At 40.7% G+C, this 26261-nt stretch overlaps 1 protein-coding gene across 6 annotated transcripts in view; it reads right to left on the bottom strand.

Moving 5' to 3' along the window:
• Positions 1-26261, bottom strand: part of LOC122801553 (LIM and senescent cell antigen-like-containing domain protein 1) — a 1529428-nt gene that overhangs the window by 544615 nt on the left and 958552 nt on the right. For all 6 annotated transcript variants that reach the window (XM_044070988.1, XM_044070989.1, XM_044070991.1 and 3 more), the window contains exon 4: positions 25374-25494. In XM_044070988.1, the coding sequence (XP_043926923.1) occupies positions 25374-25494 (121 nt within the window). The remainder of the gene's footprint in view (positions 1-25373; positions 25495-26261) is intronic.

The following is a 26261-nucleotide window of genomic DNA, read 5'->3' as shown; positions in this document are numbered from 1 at the left end:
CATGCTACAAACTGTAGGGCAGTTTTACCTATGGTTAATTGCACCTTGATGGTCTCCGATGCTTCGTGCATTGCCACTAACCTGGAGGTGTGGGTATCCTTTATGAATATGGATATTCCCCCTCCTTTTGTGGTTTGGTCCGGATTTTGGGGCCGGAACGCATGATATGAGGTATAACCTGATAGTGCTGGGGTGCTCTCAGGAGCCTTGAACCAGGTTTCAGTCACAGCACAGACATCGATGTTCTCCATACTGAGGAGGGCTTCGAGGGCGTGCATCTTGAGGTTTAGACTTCTGGCATTGAGCAGTATTACCCTTAGTTTTTTTCCATTTTTGTTTTCTAGGGCGGTAGGTTTATCATTTGAGCCTTGCCTAAAAAAGGCACTATGGGGTGGCAAGAGCCTTTGCCAATATCCGGAAGCCCAGGGTGACAGGTGCAAGCCGTCCCTTGCGAAGCTGCGTGGCTTGTCAAGCATGTCATCCCAGGCAGACAGACATTGGATCCCCTTAGAATGACACCAGTAATTAAGCCAATTATTAAAGCTAATCATTTTGTCTCTGTATTGTGGCATCATTCTTGGTGAGGGTAGGATACTGCTCAGGGTCAGGGTCATACCGGCCTGGGCTACATAATCTGAGAGCTCCTCTATGTCTCTTTTCATGTAGTCCGGGGAGGTACGTCTCAGGTCGTTCACACCGGCATGGACAATGACTGAGTCATACTTGTACTTGCTGTGGAGTGACCTGAGTGCTTGTGTTATGTGGCGGATTCTAGCGCCCGACAGGCAGCTTACTGTGATCTTTTCCTTGTTCAGTCTGGCGAGTGGGACGTCAGTGTGTCTGACTATGGAGTCACCTATAACAAGTGTGTCTGGCATTGTGTTTGGCCTTAAGGGCTGTGACTGTTTAGCACACTGACTTTGAGAGCTATGTGTTGCATGTCTTATGTCTTGAGGTGGCAGTTGCTTGGGTGTCTGCTTTGGAGGCCTCTGTAGTTTTGGTAGATTTTTGATCAGTGCCTCCGAGTATGTCTTTGTGTGTTTATGTGTTTGTTTTGCAGTTGTGATAGTTCTATGTGAGACTGGGTTTGCGGTGTGCGTGGTTTCCTTCTCCTCCTGTCTGGTCTTGCCAGTCCTGAGTTGAGAGAGCTCAGCCTCCAGTTTGGCTATATAGTTGCATCTCTCACATGTATTTGTGTTTTGTGGGAGAAGGAGTGGGTTGTCTGTGTACATGAGGCAATTGTAACATTGCCTCAAGATGCCAAGATTCACCAGCTGAACAGGAGAGGACGCTAGCAACTGACCCTTCGACATGCTAGAAAAAGTGAAAACGTTTGCTGTGTAACTGAGTCAGAAGGGACCTATAGGGAAAAGGGTACTCAAGGGGATTCTAGGCTAATGTAGTACTTTGTTTAGTATATAAGTACTTTACCTATATAAAAATGCTTTAGGAGCAAGTGCTGAGCTTTTGAGATGGAGAATAGACTGTTTAGATTGCAAGTAGAGAAGTTCTAAGGGAAAAATTGAAGAGCAGACTTTACGGAGCCAGAAATAGTTTAACCTTGTTTAACCGGCGCTGCCCGATGGTGCTCTATGGGCAACTCCGCGCTAAATCACGCAAAAGCACACTAAAGTGGGCTTTATAGCAGGGGGTTGAAAAGAGCTAGGAATTGACCCAAAATGGCCAACAGACTACAATTTTCTGGCTGGAACCACTGCTCTAGGGACAAATAGGCTGCTCAGTGCTCCCCACTCCCACTGGTGAACAAAGAAGCTTCCCTTTATCCAAATAACGATACGGAATAGCACAGGAACCAAGCCAAAGCCCAGAGATCAGCAAACTCTGAAGACTGGACTATTCTAGTTCAGTAAGGTGGGAAAACAAGATATTTTTTTGCAGAAAACAGAGGAAAAACAGACAGTAAATGCTATAAATGCTTTTAAACGGCTAGCACACTTGAGTGTGTTAGCCTACAGGTAAAATTAAGCAACAAATAACTTTTTTAAAGGTGCAAAACAGTTAATCAACACAAAAACAGTTTAAATAGAATGCAGAGCTGTATAAACAGGCGGAAATGCAGTCGCTAAGCAGTAAATAATCAAAAAGCCAGAAAAAAATACCTAAATCAGGAAAACGTCACTCTTTTGCTCTCTGCTGCTTGTAGAACTCTGCAGGACACCACGAGGAGCGGTGCTGAGTTGAATACAAGTGAAAAAGCGCGCTAAAGCGGGCTTTATTACAGGGGGCTGAAAAGAGCTTGGAATTGACCCAAAATGGCCAATAGACTACAAGTTTCTGGCTGGAACCACTCCTCTAGGGACAAATAGGCTGCTCAGTGCTCCCCACTCCCACTGGTGAACAAAGACGCTTCCTTTTATCCAAATAAGGATATGGGATAGCACAGGAACCAAGACAAAGCCCAGAGATCAGCAAACTCTGAGGACTGGACTATTCTAGTTCAGTAAGGCGGGAAAACAAGATTTTTTTGTTTTTTTGTTTTTGTCTTTTTTGCAGAAAACAGAGGAAAAACAGACAGTAAATGCTATAAATGCTTTTAAACGGCTAGCGCACTTGAGTTTGTTAGCCTACAGGTAAAATTAAGCAACAAATAACTTTTTAAAAGTGCAAAACAGTTGATCAACACAAAAACAGTTTAAATAGAATGCAGAGCTGTATAAACAGGCGAAAATGCAGTCGCTAAGCAGTAAATAATCAAAAAGCCAGAAAAAAATACATAAATCAGTTATAGCAAATACAGTTATAACAAATGCTCTGAAATATACTGTACGTTTCCAAAATGTTTGAGAAGGACAGTCAGAACACAAGAAGGTTCACGCGAAAAAAAAAAAAAGTTTTGTTTTACTTTTTGAAAGGGAAAAAGGAGGAACAGAAGGCCTTATCAAATGTTCTCTCTGTATTAGGCAGAATGAGCTAATGACACTAGACTGGGAGGTGTGTCACAGTAGGGGCGGGCAACTGCAAAGCCACCAAGTATAAGAGCAAGCACTAGAGAGACAAATGAAAGTTTTTAAACAGATAAGGATTTGTGAATATACTGAATAGACAAAGCGCTTTATATATATTAAATTTTAAAAACAGTAATCTGTAAAAATAATCAAAAAAAAATCAAGATACTTATATTTTGAGCTTAGTTGCGGTCAACAACTTCTCCAGTCTGCACTGTGTGTGTAAAGACAGAAACCCTATCAAAGTTAGGGCTTAAAAACCAGAACAACAACTTTTTTTTTTTTTTTTTTTTTTTTTTACAAGAACACAAAAGAACCAGCCCCCACTAGCCAAGAGATAATTACACAGAGGAAAAGTTTCAGTTTACACAATAGCCTACAGACACAGCAAGCACTAGAGAGACAAATGAAAGTTTTTAAACAGATAAGGATTTGTGAATATACTGAATAGACAAAGTGCTTTTTATATATTAAATTTTAAACACAGTAATCTGTAAAAATAATCAAAAAAAAAATCAAGATACTTATATTTTGAGCTTAGTTGCGGTCAACAACTTCTCCAGTCTGCACTGTATGCTTTATGCATTTTGATATATTTAAGCAAACTGGCTCTTTTGATATTATTTAGGGTCCATATTATATTATCGCACGCTTACAAAAGCGAACGATAAAGAATCAACCCCATGTAAGTGAAAGCTTACAACGTTGAAACCTCAGAACAGCGATTTTTTTTCCAAAGGAAAAAAATCACTGTTCCAAAAAAAAAAAAAAATACTTTAAAACATAATGTGGGGACTTCACCCCAGACACCCCCACACCCCCCCTACTTAAATATACCAAATCCGAGATCGCACTACAGTGCTGAAAATGGCAGAGTAACGAAAGCGGCTAAGCAAATTCTTTCCCAGGGAAAAAATTCTCTGAAAAGCTGCTTCGCTATTTTGCCTTTTCGCTTTTTTTTTGTTTGATCAAGATGTATTCGACAAACTGCGTCTGCGATCTAGTAATAGGAACCTCTTATTTAAACCATTAACACTAAGTAATAAGTATTTATACGCTATCATACAGGTAAATTACATTTAGAACATCTATAATAAACCCCATGTACAATAGCCTGAAATCTCTTCTAGAGTTTTTTTTATCATGGATGAAACAATAAATTTAACTAACATTTGAAACAAATAACTATATACAAATACATACATGGAACACAATGTTCCAGGTTTGATTAAAATATTAATCAAACCACCCACTATCCACATCACACACACCAATTACATCACGATTAGCTTCTGCTTTATACATACAAACCATAGTCACTAAAATTTTTTAAAGTAACCCGAATAAACAAACGTGCAATATTCATTATTTGATCACAATAGGATTGGTTTCAATAGGGCTTATATCCAACCACTCTAAAAAGTAACAGTATATCATCATCTTATGCATATGTAATCTGTCTTGAAAGAAGTCCCTAACTAAGACCTTCCTATGTTCATTTAAATATTTTCTCCTTATGTATTTATAACTTTAGAATTATAATAATTAAATAGTTCAAAGTTTATAAGGAGTTTAAGACAGAGTGGATATTTATGTCCCATTTGCAATATATTTACCACCATCAATACATACATTGTCATTTAAAAATGAAATTGAAGCTTAGAACTTTATGAATGCTGTGTTAACTACTTTTCTTATTAGAAATTGTGACATGAGAATTAAGCTATTTAACTGCAAATTAAACAATAAAACTCTTTAAATTGTTTGCATCAATTACAACAAAGTCATTTTTACTGTGATCAGACGATCAGACTCTACAGTCACTACCCCACCAAAAATACTTTCTATACTTAGAGACTATATACTTTCCCTTTTTTCTATATAAATGAGTATACTATGAGGTTGTCATCAAAGCAGTATGCAGTAAGGGAAGAGAGAGAAGAAAAAGAAGAAAAAAAAGACATTCTAATAATAATTGTTATAAGAATTTAAAGTATGTTATCATTTTAATAACCACTTTCTATATTTATAGCCTCTCATCAAATTAGTGTAATTTCAGTATATCTTGCAACATAGTTTAAGTTAAAACATATTACTGTTCGTACATTTACTGTTACATGACCTCAAAATAAATGATTCAGTTCAATTGTGATTACAGTGAGAAGGGTCATGGATATAGCTGATATTATCCATCATGTAACTAGCTTAACAGGTGGAGTTAATTTCAGATGTCTGGCTTTACTGGGGACTGCTTCATTTGGAGAACTTTCTTTGTCTTTCGGCTTTTCCCGGTTAGGGGTCACCACAGTGGATTACCTGTCCGCTCATGATTGGCAGTAGAGTTTTACGGTGTCGAGTTGCCAGCCCAGCACCCAACCTTCCACAGAAGGCACACTCATGCAAACACTCACACCTAGGGCCAATTTAGAGTGTCCAATCCACCTACGGCATGTCTTTGGGATGTGGGAGGAAACTGGAGCACCCAAAGGAAACCCACACAACCACAGGGAGGACATGCAGACTCTGCACAGAAGGCACCCCAGCCAAGGATCAAACAGGAGAACCTCTTGCTGTGAGGCGGCAAAGCTAACCGCTGCACCACCGTGGCTGCCCATTCCTGTGATACAGACATTCTTCTAGTAGATCAAGATTGCTGATAGCTGTGTCCTTGTCCTAAACACCCTCAGAATGACAGTTAATGTATGAAGAAATGAACTCTACACAATGTTTAATTTTTACTACATTTACTATTGAACTGGTGTACTCAGCAAGCATGGGCAAAACCATCCTGGACATGTGCAAACTGCATATTTACTTCTGTAAGTCATATGTTTAAATGTTTAATTAATAAGTAATCATACTAGCCAAGCAATGAGGTATAAAAATACATCAGAAACAAGGTAGAGTTGTGTACACTTACCATAAATGTAGATGTTCGATGTATTCACTGTTGCAGTCATCGCTTGTGGGTTATCCCTGCTGGGTAGCCCTCGGCCGGCCCGAATACCAGAGTAAAGGATTTCCCTCCTGCGTCTGCTGCAGGTCGCCAGAGACCGACTTTGGGTCGTCAGTGCTATAAAGAGAGGCAGCCAACACCATTACATCAGTTTTTCTTGACCCCAACCACTTCCAAGAAGACCTGAAGGTCAACCTGGGTAAGGCCATAAGAAAGATGAAGAGGAGAAAGGGGGAAAGGTGGGAGAGAAACAGGACTGCAACAGTGAATACACTCGAACATCTACATTTATGGTAAGTGTACACAACTGTACTATGTTTTTTTATATTTCATTGTTGCAATCATCACTTGTGGGAAGATTCCCAAAGCTGAACGGTATGGTGGTAGGAATGCAGTGAAAGAGCTGGATAATAGGCTTCTATTGCTTTAAATGGAAGCTGCAATGCCCTGCAGGACTGCTGAAGCAAAGCCTGCCATGGATTTGGAGAAAGTAGCCAGCTGGTTGTGTTTATTGAAGGTGTGGTCAGAAGCTTCTAAAATGTCCCTGGTAGGGATGCCTCTGAGGAAGGCAGTGGAAGTTGATGCTGTCCTGGTAGAATGGGTTCTGACTGATTTAGGAGGTACCTTTCCATGAAAAGAGTAGCAGAAAAGGATGCAATGTAATATCCATTTGGAAATGGTTTGTTTGGATATAGGTTTCCCCTCTGTCCCAGGGGAGAACCTGACCAGCAGTTGGTCAGTCTTTCTGATAGACTTGGTTCTGTCTAGGTAGTATTTACGCCGCCTGTGCAAATCTAAAGTATGGAGAATTCTTTCCCCCCTATTTTGGGAGTTTGGAAAGAAGGTAGGGAAATGGATGGTCTGATTAAGAGCCACATCTGATATCACCTTAAGCATAAAGAAGGAATTTGCCCTAAGGGATATCCTGTCTGGATGAAAAATAATGAAAGGTTCAATGGCCATGATACCCTGTATTTCTGATACTCTTCTGGCTGAGGTTATGGCCAGTAGGAAGGTAGTCTTCTAAGAGAGGTGTTTTACTTCTGCTGAGGCAGCTGGTTCACAAGGGGGAAAGGTCAATTTTTCGAGGAGAAAGTTCAAATCCCATGCTGGGGTGGGTGGCCTCCTATGAGGTCTAATGTGTGATACTCCTCTAAGGAATTGTTTTAACAGGGGATGGGAGAATAGAGGTTGCTCTGTCGGAGAATAAGCAGAGATAGCTGAGGGATGGATTTTGATAGGAGGAGTAAGACAATCCCTTTTGCACGAGCTCCGCTAGGTAGTCCAGAACAAAGGAGAGTGAGGCATGGCCGCTGTGTCCCCCCTTATTTTGGCACCATTCAGTGAATCTTTTCCATTTTGCAGAATAAGATTTTCTGGTACTGGGCCTTCTAGCCTCTTTAATGATATCCAAGACCTGTTTGCTCAGTAGTGGCCTGTTATCCTCCTCTGGGGTATAAGCCATGGGGATAGGCTGTACCAGAAGGATGTAGCAAGCCATGTACTCAAGCACTTGCAGGAAATTCCTTGCTGAGAGATGTGTCTTGCAAGCTAGCTGAGAAAGGTAGAGTGGGAGAAAGCTCTGCTTCTCTGAAGAGAGGAATGCTCTTTGGGCATATGTGTCCAGGAGGGCTCCTAGGATGGTTAGCTGTCTGGTGGGTTGGAAATGGGATTTTTTCCTGTTGACGGTGAACCCCAGAGAGGTTAGGAGAGTTTGGACAAAGGAGAGGTCTTGCAGGAATTTTTCTTTGGTGTCTGCCTGAGTGAGGCAGTTAACCAGATAGGGGTAAATCTGAATGTTTTGCTGTCTGCAAAAGGCAATGACCAGAGCAAGGTACTTGGTAGACTCCTGGAGCAGTAGATAAGACAAAGGGAAGAGCATAGAATTGAAAAGTACAGTTGTGTACACTTACCATAAATGTAGATGTTCGAGTGTATTCACTGTTGCAGTCATTACATTTGGGTAATCTGCTGACAGGTTGCCCTCAGTCGGCCTGATTAACAAAGTCTTGGGTCCTGCGTCGGTTGCTGTCCATTCTTCCATGATGTCAGGTCGTCAGGGGTATAAAACATGCAGCAGACGCTATTACATCAGTTTTTCTTGCTCCAGATGTCAGGTGCCCCCCCCCCTCCAAATGGGGAGCCAAATATGTAAGTAATTTAAAAAACACAAAAATATACCTCAACAAAAGCAAATACACCAAAAAGGCTTTTAAGCATAGTAAAGGAAAGTAGAGGTATAGTAAGAGGAAAACAGGGGGTTGGAAGGAGGGTAACCAAGACTGCAACAGTAAATACACTTGAACATCTACATTTATGGTAAGTGTACACAACTGTACTATGTTCTTCATGTTTCACTGTTGCAGTCATTACATTTGGGTAGATTCCCAAAGCTATGGTTGGGAGGATGGATTTATACAGCATTAGGACCTGCTATAAGGCCCTGCAGGAGAGCAGTGGCAAAGCCAGCTCTGGATTTAGAGAAGAAAGATAAATGGTAATGTTTGGTGAACGTATGAACTGAGCTCCATGTAGCAGCTTCTAGAATGTCTCTGGTAGGAACACCTCTGAGAAAGGCTGTAGAAGTAGATGCAGCCCTGGTGGAATGAGATCTGATCCCCTGGGGGATAGTTTTACCATGGTGCATATAACAGAAACAAATGCAATGGCTTATCCATTTGGAAATAGTTTGCTTTGAAACAGCCTTTCCCTCTGCCCCTGCAGCAAATGCCACCAGTAGTTGTTCAGATTTTCTCCTGTTTAAGTAAAATCTAAGTTGTCTGTGTACATCCAATGAATGCAGAATCCACTCCCCCTTGTTCTGTGGATTGGGAAAGAAAGTTGGCAAATGAATGGACTGATAAGAGCCATAATGGATACCACCTTAGGCATGAAGGATGGATTGGCCTGAGAGACACCATATCCGCATGAAAAATAATGAAAGGCTCCACTGTCATAAGAGCCTGTAATTCGGAAATCCTTCTAGCTGAAGTGACTGCTAAAAGGAAAGCTGTTTTCCAGGAAAGAAATTTTAAGTCTGCAGTAGCAGCTGGCTCAAAAGGAGGGAGAGTGAGTTTTTCCAATACTAAATTGAGGTCCCAGGCAGGGGTTGGTGCTCTCCTGGGTGGTCTTAAGTTTTTGGCCCCTCTGAGATACTGCTTTAGCAGAGGATGAGAGAAGAGGGGAGGTTCTGTGTTATTATGAGCTGAAATGGCTGAGGCATGGATTTTTATGGAAGAAAAGGACAGGCCCTTGTGAAGCATCTCAGTTAAGTATTGTAAAATCTGAGCAATATTGGGCACTGCTGTGCTTATTCCTTGTGACTGATTCAAGGCACAGAATCTTTTCCATTTGTCAGCATAACATTTTCTAGTACCAGGCCTTCTTGCCTCCAAAATGACATCCATCACAGATTTGCTGAGGGATGCTAAGGGTGAATTTAGGTGATTAGCCATGCTGCAAGATTCAAAGTTTGGAGCGGAATGTGCAGAATTTGGTTGTTCTACTGAGACAATAAGTAAGGTGTCTGAGGCAGGTGCCACGGTGGGAGGTGCGACACATTGTGCAGGAGTGGGTACCAGTGTTGGCGAGGCCAGTCTGGAGCAATCAAAATCATTTTTGGTTTGTCCTGTTTGACTTTTAGTAGAACTTTGGATAGCAGAGGCAGATGGGGAAAAGCATGAATGACAGAGCATCCACTTTCCAGGCTTTTTTGTGATGAGTTCTTGTGCAGAATTTGTCCAACTGATAGTTCTGGGGTGAGGCAAAAAGATCTATGTCTGGACTCCCCCATTTGCATGTCAACATGTTGAAAACCCGTGGTTCCAGTCTCCATTCATGTGGGTCCATGAGATTTCTGCTTAGTTCATCTGCCAGAGTACTCAGCTTTCCTGGCAGGAACTGAGCTTGTAGTTGTATTTGATAGGTCAAGGCTGTGTTCCACAATGCCATGGCTAGTTTGCAAAGGAGGTAGGAGTGTGTACCCCCCTGCATGTTTATGTACCACATAACTGTGGTGTTGTCTGTCTTTATCATTAATTGTCCTGGATGAAGGTAGTCCTTGAAGGCTGTCAGTGCATTCTGTACAGCTAGCATCTCTTTTTGATTGATATGAAGGTGCATTTGATTTGGGCTCCATTTGCCCTGAATACACTTCCCTGCCAGATGAGCCCCCAAGCATAGTCTTATGCGTCTGTAGTTAGCGTTTGGGCGGCAGGGGGTGGAGTGAATGGCAGTCCTTTGTTTTGGTGGCAGGCCTCTGCCCACCATAGGAACTCTAGTTGCAGGCAAGGTATGATGGGAATGATTGTTTCCAGGCTGTGACAATGCTGACTCCATAAACTTTTTAAGTACCACTGAAGTTTCCTCATATGCAGTCTTGCATATGGAATTAGAAGAATGCAGGAGGCCATGAACCCCAAGACTTGCAGAATTTGTCTTGCAGATAGCAGGGGTTTTGTGGCCACCTGTTTGAAGTAAGTTACCAAATGAATTTGCTTTTCTGGCATAAGGTAAGCCATCTGGGCAGTTGTATTCAAGCTTGCACCCAGGAATGTAATTTTATGAGAGGGTACCAGTTGTGATTTTGTTTATGGTGTACCCTAGACAAGTTAGAACCCTTTTTACAAACGCCAGATGTTTTAGAAGAATGTCCTTGTTTTCTTCCTGAATTAGACAATCGTCCAGGTATGGATATATTTGAATATTTCTTTGCCTGCAAAATGCAATTACTGGAGCCAGGCACTTTGTGAAGACCCTGGGCGCAGTAGATAAGCCAAAGGGCAGTGCAGAGAATTGGTAATGCAAGTAGCCTGCTTTGAAGCAGAGGTATCTTCTGCAAAATTCCCTGATTGGGATATGCAGGTAAGCCTCTTTTAAGTCTAGAGTTACCAACCAGGCATCTTTGCCTAGCATAGGAAATAACTGTTGAAGAGTCAGCATCTTGAATTTTGGGATGTCCAAAAATGTGTTTAGAGTAGATAAGTCCAGAACTGGACGCCATGATTTGTCTTTTCTGGGTAGCAGGAAAAGTCCTGAATAGAAACCTTGTCCCTTTTCCTCTTCTGGTACTGGTTGAATAGCCCTCATGTTCATGAGGGACAGTACTTGTTTCTGGGCCTCTGCCCACTGATTTAGGGGCAGGTCTGGCCATCTGTTTGGGATTGGCAACGTGTGGAAATGAAATCTGTACCCTGAGATATTATATTTAACACCCATTTGTCCTGGGTTCTAAGTTGCCAGTTTCTTGCATGAAGTGCCAGTTTTCCACCCAAAGGGGCGGCTAAAAGGTAAGTGCTTGGTAAGTGTAAAGGGAAGCCATTGTGACTGTTTACCATAGGGAGGTGCTTTGTTGTTTCCAGATTTGGAGGAGGAGGCACCCCATTGTTTGTTTCTAAAAGTCCCTTGTGACTGAAACCTGGAGCCTTTGGAATGTCTGGGTTTGACTTGAGTGGCTCTCGAAGGAACTGGGAAGGACCAGTTCTTAGTAGGCCAGTGCCTACTAAATCTTGGAGGTTGCACTTGTAAGAAATCTTTCACAGTTTTCACAGATTTAGCTTTATCTTCCATCTTTTTTTAAAAAATATTCAGCCTTATTACCAAAGAGTTAGTCTTGCTGTAAAGGAGCATCCAACAATTTTGCTTTAACATGATCAGGCAGAGTTTGCTCTTTGAGCCAAGCATGCCTTCTTAGCACAGACTCAGTTACAGCAGCCCTGCAAGAGGCCTCCAAAGAATCAAAACCACATTGCAAAGTATGTTTTCCAACTTGTTCAGCTGAATGCAATAAATCCTGTAAATCTTTATTTTCCACACAGTCAGAAATTAACATCATTTTCTGTTTAAGCAGTCCCATGATATGCTGTTGATATTTAAGCATATGAAATTGACAGTTTAAAGCCCTGATTGCCAAGGTTGCAGAAGTGTAAACCTTCTTACCCCATCTATCCAGCGCCCTGTAATCTCTATCAGAAGGGGTAGGATTTTTAGCCGTAGAGGCCTTAATGCCCTTGGGACCCTGAGAAATGGTTTCAAGATCCACAATAGGATTTTTGAAAAGGAATTTGTGGGAGTCAGGAACCCTGTAGTATCTGTCTGGCTTACAAGGAGCTGGAGGCAGAGAATCAGGAGCCATACTAGATTCTGAAAAAACATCATCAACAATGTCTAGAACAGAAGGTATAGCCAAAGGCCTATGCTGAGGAAGAAGAAGAAAATCCCTAAGTCTCTTTTTAGATTCAGAGAACTCCTGACTTTCCCAGTGGAAATGTTCCATTAAGGTATGTAAAGTTTCCCCAAAAGAAAAATCCTCAGCGGGAGAAGCAGAAGGAATGGAATCTTCTGCAGCAGAGTCCTCATAAGTAGGTATAGACAAATCTGGTTCATTGGAAGAGTCAGAAGAAATAGAATCCTGTTCAGAAGATTCATAATCAAAGTCTTGCCTAGGCCTCTTAGAAGGGGGGGGGGGGGGGGGGGGTTGGCTAACCCTGATCAGAGTAATTAAATCTTCAGCCATTTTGATCATTTGTTTTTTTCAGTTTTTTAGACATAGATTTAGATTTTGGTCTTAGTTTTGAAGATGGCGTTGGTCTAACATACAAATCTGTAGGCCTGAAAACACCCTCAGAAGCCGGTGCCTGCACAGCAGCTCCGGACCCATCTAAGGTAGAGACATCCGTGGGTTCCATAATTGAAGCATCTCACGGCATAGCAGACTCCGAATGGGTCTCAGTAGAGGCCTGCGAATCAGAAGTAGCGAGTATCAGGGGCTGCAAAAGCGCCTCACTGAGTACCGTTGAACTGGCGACTGGCTTAGGAGAAGCGTCGTCGTCAGTTTTGGACCTTGACAGCCTGTCTCTGTCTTTTTCTTTGCATTTTTTCGGTATTCCGGTAGTCGGATTGCTAACAGATGACATTTCAGGATAATTAAAGCGTGAGCCAAAATATTTAGAAGCAAAATATATACCGACATTTAATAGTGCATTGATTAAATTTAGCACAAAACCGACAGCAAGGTACATTGTAGTCAGGGCCTAGGCAAGGAATACAGTACAAATTAAAATCCTTATGAGGTATTTGCTTCCCACATGTAATGCAATTATTAACTTTTACTGACATCGGTAAGGAGCAAGAAAAAGTTTCCCCAATGGGGTACTTAGTTTTTTAGTTGAAGACTTCAGTTCTGAAACTCAAAAACGAAAATTTCAGGAGTCGGCCGACTGGCACTTGCAAACTGCTTCTGCTTTGGGCACCACGCAGCAAGAAAGACTGATGTAATGGTGTTGGCTGCATGTTTTATACCCCTGATGACCTGACGTCATAGAACAAGGGACAGCAACTGACGCAGGACCCAAGACTTCGTTAATCAGGTCGACTGAGGGCAACCTGCCAGCAGATTACCCAAATGTAATGACTGCAACAGTGAAACACGAAGAACATGTGCTCGGAGCCTGCTCTGAAACATAGGAAACTCCTGCAGGATTCCCTGATGGGGATATGGAGGTAGGCTTCTTTGAGATCTAGGGTTACTAACCAGGCCTGTGGAGCAAACATAGACAATAAGTTTTGAAGGGTCAGCATTTTGAATGTTGGCACTAGGAAGGACAGATTTAATGTGGATAGGTCTAGAATACGGCGCCAGGTGCCCTCTTATCAGGAACATCCTTGAGTGAAAACTTTTCCTGCTTGTTCCTCTGGCACTGGTTAAACTGATCCCTGAGCACAGAGGTTTTGAATTTGGCGGATGGCCTCTGCTTTTTGGTTTGCAGGTAAGTCTGGGAATCCTGAAAATTTTGGCCTTTCTTTGAAAGTGAATTTGTACTCCTTTGAAATGATGTTTAGTACCCACCAACCTGTTGTGATGGTTTGTCACTTGTCTAAAAATAGAAACAGCCTTCCTCCTAGCCTGGTTGGGGGGGGGGGGGCAGAGGGGGAGTCACTGTAGGCCCTTGGAGTAAGGAGTTAATTTAGAACTCCCTTACCTAGGCATGGTAGAGGGCCACTGCCTGGGCCTTTTCTGGCTTTGCTGCTGCTGTCTGGAAGGCCTATCTCTGCACCCTCTCCTAGGCACAGCTTTGGGTTGGGCAGGAAAGGACCAGTGTTTTGTTGGAAAGTTCTTGCTGAATTTGGGAGGCTGTACTTGCAGGAAGTCTGACTGTCTGCATAGATTTAGCCTTGTCTTCCATTTTTTTTAATGACTTCATCTGCTTTTCGGCCGAACAGTAGATCCCTATCCATGACAGTATCCAGAAATTTAGATTTGATCTGGTCAGGCAAAGGCTGCTCTCAGCCATACATGCCTTCTGATGACTGAGCCGGAAATTGCAGCTCTGCTAGAGGCTTCTAGAGCATCATATCCACAGTACAGGGAATGCTTTGCCATTTGTGAACTGGAGTGGATCAAATCTCCTAGTTCTCTGGTAAGGTGGAAATTTTTTGCTTTATTAATTCAGTGGAAGGTAGGCTGGCTGACTTCTGATTAGTGTTGTCTGTGGGCCTAACCTCCTGCGGCCTGTCTCTCTCCTTATCTTTTCTCTTTCTGGGAATTTCGGCCAACGGACGCCATTTCACTTGAGTAACTAACCTTCCTAAATGCTTAACTACAAAATCAACTCTACGAATGGTCCTAGCATTAAATAAGGTACAGAATGACAACTGGGGACATCGTGCTCTGGGCCTAAGCAAGTTACACACAGATTATGCAAGTCTCGGTGTGGTATTTATTTTCCACAGTGGAGACAGTTATTTACTTTTTTGGACATCGGTTAAGTGCAAGAAAAAGGATCCCCAACGGGGTACTTAGCTTTAGTAGTATTCTCCCTCACACTGGCAATGGGCGACTGATGCACTTGCAAACTGCTTCTACTTCAGGCTCCACGGCAATAAAGACTGATGTAATGATGTTGGCTGCCTCTCTTTATAGCACTGATGACTTGACGTCAGTCTTGGGCGACCTGCAGCTGATGCAGGAGAGAAATCCTTTACTCTGGTATTTGGGCCGACCGATGGCTACCCAGCAGGGATAACCCACAAGTGATGACTGCAACAGTGAAACATGAAGAACATCATAGCTTCTTTCCTCTGAGCAAGGGGTGCAAGATGGAGAAAAGCTTAGTAGTAACTCAGTAAATGAAAAATAAATCAGTAAAGGAGTGAGATTAAAAGCAGACAGTGCACAACAGAACAAAAAAAATGGGTAAGGAGTACTAGTAACCATAATCCAAGTTAACTGGTGCCTGGGTATTGGACTGATTAAAGAACTGTAAACAAAAATGAATGCTAATAACGGTCTGACAGCATATTTTGAACCTACACCATGAACACAGAAATAGAGAAAAATAGCAAAAAGATAGTCGTACTCCGAGTAATTACACCAAGCTACTTTGCCATATAATCATTATAACAGCTGTAAAATAAACTTTTATAATGATCCTTGCCTTTTCAAGGCTTTAATAATAAGAAAACCTTTGTAATTCATTCAGTTTCTTTTCTGAATCTTGCTGCAGCTCAATTTCCGCATTCTGAGACTGTGCGTGGGGTAAAAGGTTTTGGCGGGAAATACCTAGTGTAAAGCTTATTTTTGTCTCTCAAAGAGAGACATAGGCACTTGAGCTACCTTTAACAATGAAGAGCCATAACGGTTCATAATCAACCAAAACATCAAGCAGTTCCTCTGCTTCATTTACCACTAAACATCATCAATGTCCTTTAAAACCACCAGTTAACAAACATCTCCAATCAGTATATCTGTAGCCAAATAGACAATCAGACAAATACCAAAGTAACAAGAATATAACAGACCTCTCATTTGCACAGTCAGAGAAAAACATCGCTACTACTTTTGCTACCCATTTTAACAGAAAACTCAAGTCAGACACAGCAAGCCCAAAGTAATTTAACAACAGAAAGGAAAGGGGAAAGAAAAAAAATAAAATCATTCATCCCACAAATAAAATAGTAATTAAGAAAAACATTCAACTAATTATTATCTCATAAATCATGACACATTAAAATTTTATGAACCCCCTTTCTTTTTAAACTGACTCTTTTCATAACTATTACTGGAATTAAATGTTTAATGTAGCAATTTGGAGCATTTCTCCCCGGGCCTCCGCTGAAAACAGGCTCTGTGGAACCTAGTTGGACATTCCCGGTCAACAAATGTTAAATAAATAAAAAAATAATGTGTAATATTACATTACACCACCATTTACACACCAGAATGTATTTCACTTGAGGCAACATAGAACAGTAATATTACAAATAAGCTTTATATGCTAATAACAAAAAACAAACTATTAATAGAATAATTATGTCAATAAAAGAGCACATTCAATTTATATACACATAAAAAAACACATTTACCTTTACCTTGTTGAAAGTGTCCAACAATAAACTAGGTAATGAAATGAAGTCAAAATATTTTCCATTTAAAATATCTTATTCATTTGTCCTTTAATTTTTTTATTAGCTCCTTCCTTGACAGTCCATCCATTTTTTGCTGCATGTCTCTTCAGACTTTGTGTAGACCACTCCATATCTTCTATATCAGTTAATATATTTTTCTTTTGAATAAAATACATGGCTTCTAGCAGTGAACTGAAGATCTTTTCAACATCAGGCAAATATATATTTATCCTGGCAGGAAAAAGTATTGGAGTCTTGATGTTACGACTTTCTGAGAGACTTTATTAAGGGAACATATTATTTTCTTCTAGAGATGACAGAGGAGGTGTAATCATTGTCAAAACGAAATGTTTTTTTCATTTATTTTAAGAGAGAGTTTGTCCATGTAGATTTCAGTACCAAATCTTTGTCTTGGGATGACAAAAATCTTATAAGGATGGATTCTAGGGTTAGAGGAACTGGTAGTTGAAGTTGGTTTTGATAAAGACCGGTGGGCTCTTTCAATTCTGAATGAGAGAGATTCAGGCAGATTTAATGCTGTGGGTACCCATTTGTTCAGGAATTGTATCATACTACTGCCTCCTTCTTTTTCAGGTACTCTATAAATTCTGATATCATTTCTCTTTGACCTACTCTCTGGGTCTTCCACTTGTTTAAGTAGTTTTGTATTCGGTTTAAGGAGAAAATCATTGCGACTCTCACACTAAATCTGTCATTCATATCTTACAGCTTCTTCAATGGAAGATATTTGTTCTGAATGTTTTTTGATTATCTCATTTAGAAGGTCCAGTTGCTTACTGCAGTCCTGTTTTATGTTGTCAATTTTATTTTCCAGACTGTCCATTTTGAGAGAAAGTTCTTGGATATTTATTATAGCTTGCAACTCCTTTGTCATCACACTCGCTTGATGTTTTTTTGATTATCTCATTTAGAAGGTCCAGTTGCTTACTGCAGTCCTGTTTTATGTTGTCAATTTTATTTTCCAGACTGTCCATTTTGAGAGAAAGTTCTTGGATATTTATTATAGCTTGCAACTCCTTTTTCACCACACTCTCTTGATGTGAATTGAGTTACTCATATTCTTCTCATATACATTTCAGTAGTTTTCTTCAAAAAAGAAAGAGAATTTCTTGTCAGAATAAAATAATGTAAGCAGAGCTAACGTTCTGTGCTGCTAGCAGTCTGGCATCTTGACCATGTCGCTGCTTTGTTTCCTATGGGCTAGGCTTGTAAAAGGCTCCAGGGCTATTAGCCTAGTACACACCTATTAACCTATGATAACATAGCTATCATATCTCCTTGTGAAACAACTTGGTGGTTGTTAACCTAGCAGTGTTTTGCTAGTATAAACATTGAAACTGCTGTGGTAGTTAAATATGTATCGGTTTGGATTGCAAAGCCATTGAAATTGCTGTTCTGGAACATCAAAGTAACCCATAACCACTGTTTTAGAACATACAATCAGTTAAACTGCTCTTATTTGAGCTTTATAATCATGTTTCACTGCTCTCTAAGACTTTATAAATACATATGAACTGCTCACATGAGCAAGCAAAAACCAAGTCCAAAAAACTGTGAGTTTACAAGGCAAAGGGGTCCAGGTAACTTGAAGTGTAGTATAAAAGAATCCAATTTTAATGTAACAAATAGGATGCAAGCGCTTTCACATTGATAACATTTGCTTCTTCATATCTTGTATCCTCACAGTTTTCTGGACTTGGTTTTTGCTTGCTCAAGTGAGGTTTGTCACTGTTTTTTTTTTTTTTTTGCCTGTGGTTCCTACATTTTAATATTCCTAATTCATACTAACTGCTGTTGAACCTTGTTCTGAACAGAACCAGTATTTGATTTTGCTGCATTTGTCTTGCATTGTTGTGTTCAATCATGAGGTACTTTGCTTCGCTCTTGTTGCTCCTACACCTTCTTCTAACCTTGCTAACAATACATGGCGCGTCTTCCTCCTCCATATCTGCCTCTCTCCTGTCTTCTCTCCACTTGGTCCTTTATCTGCCTTTGCTGCAATCTCAACAACTCATAGGATTACCTAATCCCTACACACTAGTTGTTGCCTACCTTACTCTCTACACTCACCCCTTTCTGCCTTTCGTTAATGTTTAAAAACCTGCACTACCTTACTTCTCATCCTCTCCCCTCTATTCTTAGGTTGAAAACCCTGGCTAAACAGACCGACTTCCAAGCACTATAACGTCCTGTCAGACACCTGGGCATGTGAACCCACCTTGCCATAACAGCCCTCCCAGCAACAGTTAACCTTTCAAACTTGTATGCTCACCCCAAGTTACTCTGTACCAATTTAACTACAAAATAAATGTCCTGTAAATCACTGAACCATGCTGGCTGCAGTACTTTCTCCCTGCTTCTTGCTCCAGCTTCCATACTCACTGCTTCTTGCTCCAGGTTCCATACACTTTCCCTCTGCCCATCTTCCTCTGCTCTTCTAAATATCCTACTGCTTCCCCAAGGCCACCTACATGTCTAACAGCATTAAACTTCACACATTTCCCTGTACCTCTCTCTCTTCTCTTGCTCCATCAATCTCTCCAGTTACCATCAATATCCTCTTCTTCTCTGGCCTGCTATAATATCCATTTACAGCATATATACATATATTTACCCTTCTGGGCTTCATTGATTGCTTTTCTTGTGCATAGCTGAGTCGTGGCTCAGCCCGCTCCATTTGCCCTCACTGCACTCGAGCTCACTATGTTCCTCTACCCTACACCCACTCCCACCCACACCTGAATCAATTACCTTTATAGCTAGCCATCTTTTACCCCACCCACTCTACACTACCACATCTTAATCTCAGCCAGTAAGATCCTACTCCTCCTACCCATGCCCCTCCCATCAACCAACGCAGTTTAACTTGTACCTCCCACCCACTCTCACTATTTCCATCTCTCTCCCCCACATTAATCCCACTCACCTTCCCTCCACTCACTCACACACCTCCCTCTCCATCTTACTCCTTACTCACCACTATGGTTCCTCTATCTCCTCTTATCCATTCATTTCTCCTATCGTACCTCACATCTTATCACACTCAACATAACCTACATCCCCAACTCCCCTACATCCTCCTACACTATGAACACCGTTAGCCACTACTCCTCTCCCATATCTCCCACTCTCTTCTCCCACACTGAATATACTCTCCACAAAATCCGACTTCTTCCTAACAACTATTGACATAATAAAAACAAACTGAAATTTCTCCCATCTTACCACACCGCATGACTTCTACTCCACCTCTAACATCCTTCGGCTCTCAGGCGACATTCACCCCAACCCAGACCCACACAACTCATCTACTCCCATCAACACTACTCACACACTCCTGCAAGTACCTAACACTAGTCTCAAACACCTCTCCTTTTACTCCATCAACATCCACAGTATTTTTAACAAGGTGACCGAATTTCACTCTTGGATAGCCTAATATTACTCCCCTAACATAATCTCTCTCTATCTCTCTCTCTCTCTCTGAAACATGGCTGAAACCACATAACACAGACAATGAATTTTCCCCCCTGGCTATAACATCTTACAGACTGACAGAAAACATAAAAAAGTGGAGGTGTAGCCATTATGCACTTAGACTTCCTAACCTTATCCCCCCCCCACAACTAACCCATCCTCTCTTTTCACCCAGCTGAACTCATCATTGCTAACTGCAAACTAAACAACCACAAAACCCCAACTATAGTTGCTATCTATATAACCCCTGGAGATAACATACCCTTACTAGAACAGATTCTTCACTGGATGGCTAACAGTATACCTAATGAAACTATCATGATAATATCAACTGACTTGCCCTCACCTCTAATGGCTCCACGACCAGCACACAGCTATATGGCTACACTCAATGCATCTCTTCCCCCACTTTTTTTCACAAACCCACAAACTCTAGTTCTATCCTTGACTGGATTCTTGTACTTCTACCACCATCCCAAATCCATGCCAGACTCAATTAGTGATCACTACTCTATACGCATCCAAAGATTCTTCCCCACCTCAGTAGACCTCATAAATTCAAGGAATGGCATAAGCTAACCACCATCAACCCTGAGACCTTCAACAACTATCGCTCCGCAAATGACTGGTCCTTCCTCTCTCAACTCCCTCTTGATGAAGCCATTCTTCAATTCAACTCCATCTTCCTAAATACTCAAAACTTCCTAGCCCCTCCCAGAGCTGCCAGAATCAAATCATCTTGTTCACCATGGCTCACCAAGTCAACCCAGTCTCTCATCCAAACAGAGATTCTGCATGGAAACTCTGAATAAAGACAAAATCTCATGCACACTTCCAAAAACATAGGGAACTCCATAACCTGGCCAAAAAACACACACATTGATTAAAAAAAAACTTCTAACACACACCCCTAACTACACAACCTAGAAATCCCAAGAAATTATTTTCCTAAAGGCTGCTGTTAACTCCATGGCATACCCAGTCTCCATCCTCGTTAACCACTCAGTGAACCCACTGTCCCTACTCACTGGAAGAAATTCTACACAATACTTATCCACAAAGGTGGAAACTCTGCAGAACCCTCTAATTATTGCTCTACTGCTGTACTCTCTCCCCTCTCCAAAATTCTCGAGCACTGTGTGCACAAACAAATCCTGTCTTATTTTACTCAAGAAAACCTCATCACCCCCACCCAGCATGGCTTCCGCCCCCACAACAGCACCATTACCTCTTTCATTTCCTTGACTAACACCAATAATAAACTACTGTCCTACCTCTTCTTAGTTATCTCCAAAGCCTTTGACACTGTCTCCTTCTCCATCCTCCTCGCCAAACCTTCTCAACTAAACCTCTCCCCAGCAACTATCTCCTGGTTTACCAGCTACCTCACTAACAGACAGCAAACCGGCAAATCTACTCTCTCTTTCTCCACATAAAAATGGGCTTCCCACAAGGCTCGGTTCTAGGCCCCCATCTTTTTAAAATCTTTACTAACCAACTTCACACATCTTGTCTTCTGTCATCTCTCATACAGTATGCAGATAACTCCAGGATCACCTTTGCTGACAACCCCTGTGACCTGCTCACCCTAACTCAAACCTCTTTTAACCTCACTGAAACTTGGCTTACTAACAACCAACTTATCCTAAATCCTAAAAAGACAAAACTCCTCCTATTCCTACCCAAATCTCTCTACCATCTTAAATCCTCATTCACTACCTCTTCTCTTAACACCACTACTATCTCAATTGAACTCCACACAAAGCTCCTTGGAGTAATCATCGGCAAGCAACTTAAATTCAACCTCTATGTACACCACTGTATAAAAGAAAACCCTTCAAAAGCTTGGCCTACTGTATAGAAACAAAAGGTTCCTTACCCCCAAATCAAGAACCTCACTTGCCCAGGCTTATCTTCTCCCTAACCTCTTCTACAGCTCTCAAATCCTAACTTACAGTCCTTGCTACTATCCAAACCCAAAACCACGTATAACAAAGTAGCTAGATTTGCTGCTAACATGCCATCAAAATCACACCACTGTCTTGCTCTTCAAACACTCAGCTGGGTTGGAGTTTCCTAACAGACTCTTATTTACTCAACTTATCATCCACTCTATCCTGAACAATCTTTCCTCCTGCCCTAGCATATCCTCTCATCTCCCTCTATAACCCAACATGCTCGCTCAGAAGCTGAGACCAATGGCTTTCACAGATTCATAAACCTAAAAAATCAATTGGACAAAACCTCTCCAGCTACCTTCCTGCTCTATCATGGAATAAGCTTCCCATGGCCCTCAGGGATATTACAACCATGCTCATGAATTCAAGACAACTCTCAGAAATTACCTATACAGCACCTGGAGATGACACTGCAACCATCCCAATTAAAATCTTCTCTCTCTCCTCCTTTATTCTTCTCCTTCCCACACTTTCCTTCCTACTTCTTCCTTTCCCACAATTTTACTATCTACTCTAGCTTCCTGTGTATTACAATGATAATCAACTACTGCTCTCCATACTCCTTCAATTCCTAGCCTCCTGTAATCTGACACTAGTTTCCTCTTTCTTCTGCCCTTCTCTATTTCCTCCTAACAGTGTAACATGACAAACTGCTATGATTCTCATAGTAGAGCACCATAACAAATCTTTTGCATTTCTGCCACTTTGTTCTTACCAACCCCCTCAATAATTACTAATTATTTGAAATGCCTTATTTGTTGAAATCTCTCACTTGTACTGTAATGGACATCTGCTTAATCTTTTTTGTGTAAACTTTTATTGTGTTTATTGTATTTTACTTTTCTCCTGCTAATTTTTTACTTGCATAATTTGAACTGTGAATTTATTATCTGTATAATTTGTAGTGTGGAACTTTTCTCCCCGGGCCTCAGCTGAAAAAGGGTGCAAGCTCTGTTGTCTACCATGGTCAAAAAATGCCAAATAAATAAATTAAATTTACAGGACAAGGATTAACATTATTCCTTGTGTGATCGCATTAACACTCACATAGTGTACTATGTGCCACAATTGTGAGTGTAAAACTACTAAAAGGTTTTGTTCACATTAGTATAGAATATATTATGCATCCAAACAATATGGCACTTATTTGCAACTGTAAGTACATAAATGTGGGTCGAAGTCCTTTTATATAGAAAGAACCAGAAGCTCACCTGCAGAAGGAACAGGTGGCAGCCATTAACACTGTAGAAACTATAGTGCACTCTACAAACATGCTTCCAGTGAAGATACTATTCAACTTTTTAAGCTTCTAGGCCTACTTATGCTCTATAACAACACAAGATAGGTGACGGGAATAATGAACTTTCACTTTATGAAGCAAGACAGAAGGTGAAGCTTTGTGTATACTGTCCATTTGAGGTTTAAATTTACAAAGAAGCTTGAAAACAAAAACTAAATACTTTGAGTAGTGGCCACCATCTATAGACTGAATTACAATAACAATTTTTCTTTTCTTTTTTTTTTTTTATTACAGTCACTTAGTGGTGTGAACCTTGGCTCTAGAATATCGGCACTGTTGAAGTGACACCCCAACACCATGAATAAAAAATGGGGAAGGGGTTGTGGATGGATGGATATCATGCTGTAGCCATCCTATGAAATTCAAAATACAGGCATATTTTTGTCTGTGGAAGTCTGACTTTGGGAGGAAAAGCATAACCCATGTTAACTCTGCCCTATGTTTTACTATTACTGCTTTTATTTTATTTACTCTGTTATTTATTAAGTAAGAAACAGTTGTAAGTGAACCAATGTCACTTTTTAGAGTTAGACTATAATAACAATATTGTAGGGGTTCAGGTGTCATAGGACGGTGTGACACGTTACAATGTTTTTTTTTAAATGTTCTGTTGACATGGATGTCACCTTTATTATGATGGTTTGGATTAGGTCCACATCACTGTTGGGGTCTGAGATTCATTTCAGTAGCTAGGAGAAGTGACCAGTGGAAGAAGGATAGGCAAACCCAGGAGGGCAAGTCTGTAAAGCATTACTGAGTCAGGTTGAAGGGAGATGACAGTTAACTTGCTGCTAACCTGCCATGAAAAGCAGAAAACAAAATGATGACCACACTCAAAAGGCAATGCATAGAAATGCCAGTTAAAGATAGGACATACTTCACACAGAGAAAGAAAATTACACACAAAAGAATGACCTAACAAGTCATTTGAAACCCAGCTAATATATTAAAGAATTACAAAAAAAATGAAAGCTGCTTTTTTCCACATTTGTATGAGGTTTTGAACTTTATATACGCAACAATGTTAATATCTTATTTAATTCAAGTATATTTTAACTTCTTTTATCCTGTATGTAGTCATCATTAATGTTTTAATATATTTTTTTAAAGTTTCAGTAACTCCTTGTAGCAATATTCCACATACACCTCCTGAATCCTAAACCTTCAGGGATACAAAAATGTTCTACAGTAAAGCCTTCATCAACATGCCTGGAAACAATGCGTTCTCTAACTTCTTCCTCCCTGGGTCAATAGATGTGCTAACAATATTTGCATGCTACATTGTATCTATTTTAATTTTATTAATTTATTAACCAAATAAGACCACTAGACAGAAATGCCTCTTAAAGGGGGTAACCCAACAGCACTTTTCTGGCTGAGTGACTTGCTAAGAGCAGCATAAGACACAACTGGAGACAGATGAAATCAAAACCTACAGTTAAAGAATTTAGCCTATGAACTGCACACAGTGTTACACTTCCATGTTGTAGTACTTCACAGGCAGGCTATTAGGCTGGCCTTATATCAAGTCTCCCTAGTGAAGATACAGCAGTCATGCACGCCAACCACAAAGCCAAGCTTCTCCAATAACATGAGACCAAGGGGCCTCAGTGTGGTAGATGTGGTGGTGGGATCTGAAACACAGCTTGCCACTAGGGCCTCAGTGTGGCAGATACAGTGGTGGAACCTCAGACTCAGTTTGCCACAATACTTGGCCATCACAAGCTTTTGTTTAGTTTGACTTTACTACATTCACATGGTTCTTCAGAACTGGGTGAGTACTTTATCCTTACCATTCAGCCATAACAGTCAAAGTGCACCTAGACACTTAAGCCTTAATGGGCAGTTTATTATTATTTAGGCATTTATAATTACTTAAACATCTAATTTGTGTTTACTTATAAAAACTTATTACCTTTCCTAGCTGCTTCTCCAAGCATTACTGACTATTCTAGCTATGCACCTGTTGACATAATTTTGTTTCCTGGATACCACACTTCATCTTGGCAGTGACCTTCCATTAGGATTCAATAAGCCTTTGATAAGACTATGAACTGCTCCATTAAAACAATTTGCAAGTAAGACCTAAATAAATTGAAGCATGCAACAGCTAAGTGATCTGTCTAACTTTCATTAAAGGACCTGCCATCATTATGTACAACAGAAATATGTGTTTTGTGGATGATCCCATAATAATGTGATGCTGCTTGATCAATGTCATAATTCTGAATTTACTAATACAATGATCATGTTCACCAGCATGCCAGGCTTGAATTAAAACAAAGACATACCTGCCAGCATTTTTGACAAATCCAATGTCTGCCAGAACTTGCTGACATATATCACAGCAAAAACATTCAGGATGCCAGCTGTTGTTCATAGCCTTTATTACACGACCAATGATGAACTCACCTGAGGCAGAAGGAAACAGCAGTTAGTATAAAGTAAATTCAGCATGACATTTGCAGTACACGTGAGGCAGTTGACCAGATAAAATGTATACAAATTAACATACAAACTAATATTGTAGAACTAGAGACTGAAGGTTCAGTGAATGTCATGCCAGTACCAACAAACATTTCCTGAGAACTGATAAACACAAAAGACACAGTGACAGAACGTGTTTCTGGGAGCAGCCTGGTAGCAGAGGCAAAGAAGTTGCTAACACAAGAAGTTTACAGTGATTAAACAAGAGAAATTCATACTAAAAAATATGTTGGTATGACAGCCTGCTAGGAGAAAAAAGTTTTCAGAGATGCAGAGTGCATATAGCACCAAAAATTCCTACAGGCATAGTTAAAAAAAAAGAACTATAAGACATGAGCAGAATATGACTGTCTTTTACGCAAGGAGGACTAAATATGGTTTAAGAGCAATTCAGACCTTCTGCAGTGGGTGAAAAAGCCTCCTACTTGGCTATGGCAGGTAGGGTGAAATAACCTGTTGGCTTTCTTTTCTGTGCTCTGTGGCACTTTGCTTAATGTAGCAGCCCTTCTTTCAGAGATTGTCAACAGCCAGAATGAAAAAGACAGAACTTGACACACACACACTCTCACTATCATGTACAAGTTCCAGGTCATATATAAAGTTCAGCTACACTCTAATTTCAATTAATTACGTATCCAAGTAATCTCACTAGGCACAAATGTACACGCTGACCTGGAAACACTCTCTAGTTA

The sequence above is a fragment of the Protopterus annectens genome, chromosome 5.part0 (genome assembly GCF_019279795.1).
Source record: "Protopterus annectens isolate FY-2018-M chromosome 5.part0, PAN1.0, whole genome shotgun sequence".
Classification (NCBI taxonomy): Eukaryota; Metazoa; Chordata; order Ceratodontiformes; family Protopteridae; genus Protopterus; species Protopterus annectens.
Note: the sequence above shows the minus strand (reverse complement) of the source record. Positions and strands in the feature narration are given on the sequence as shown.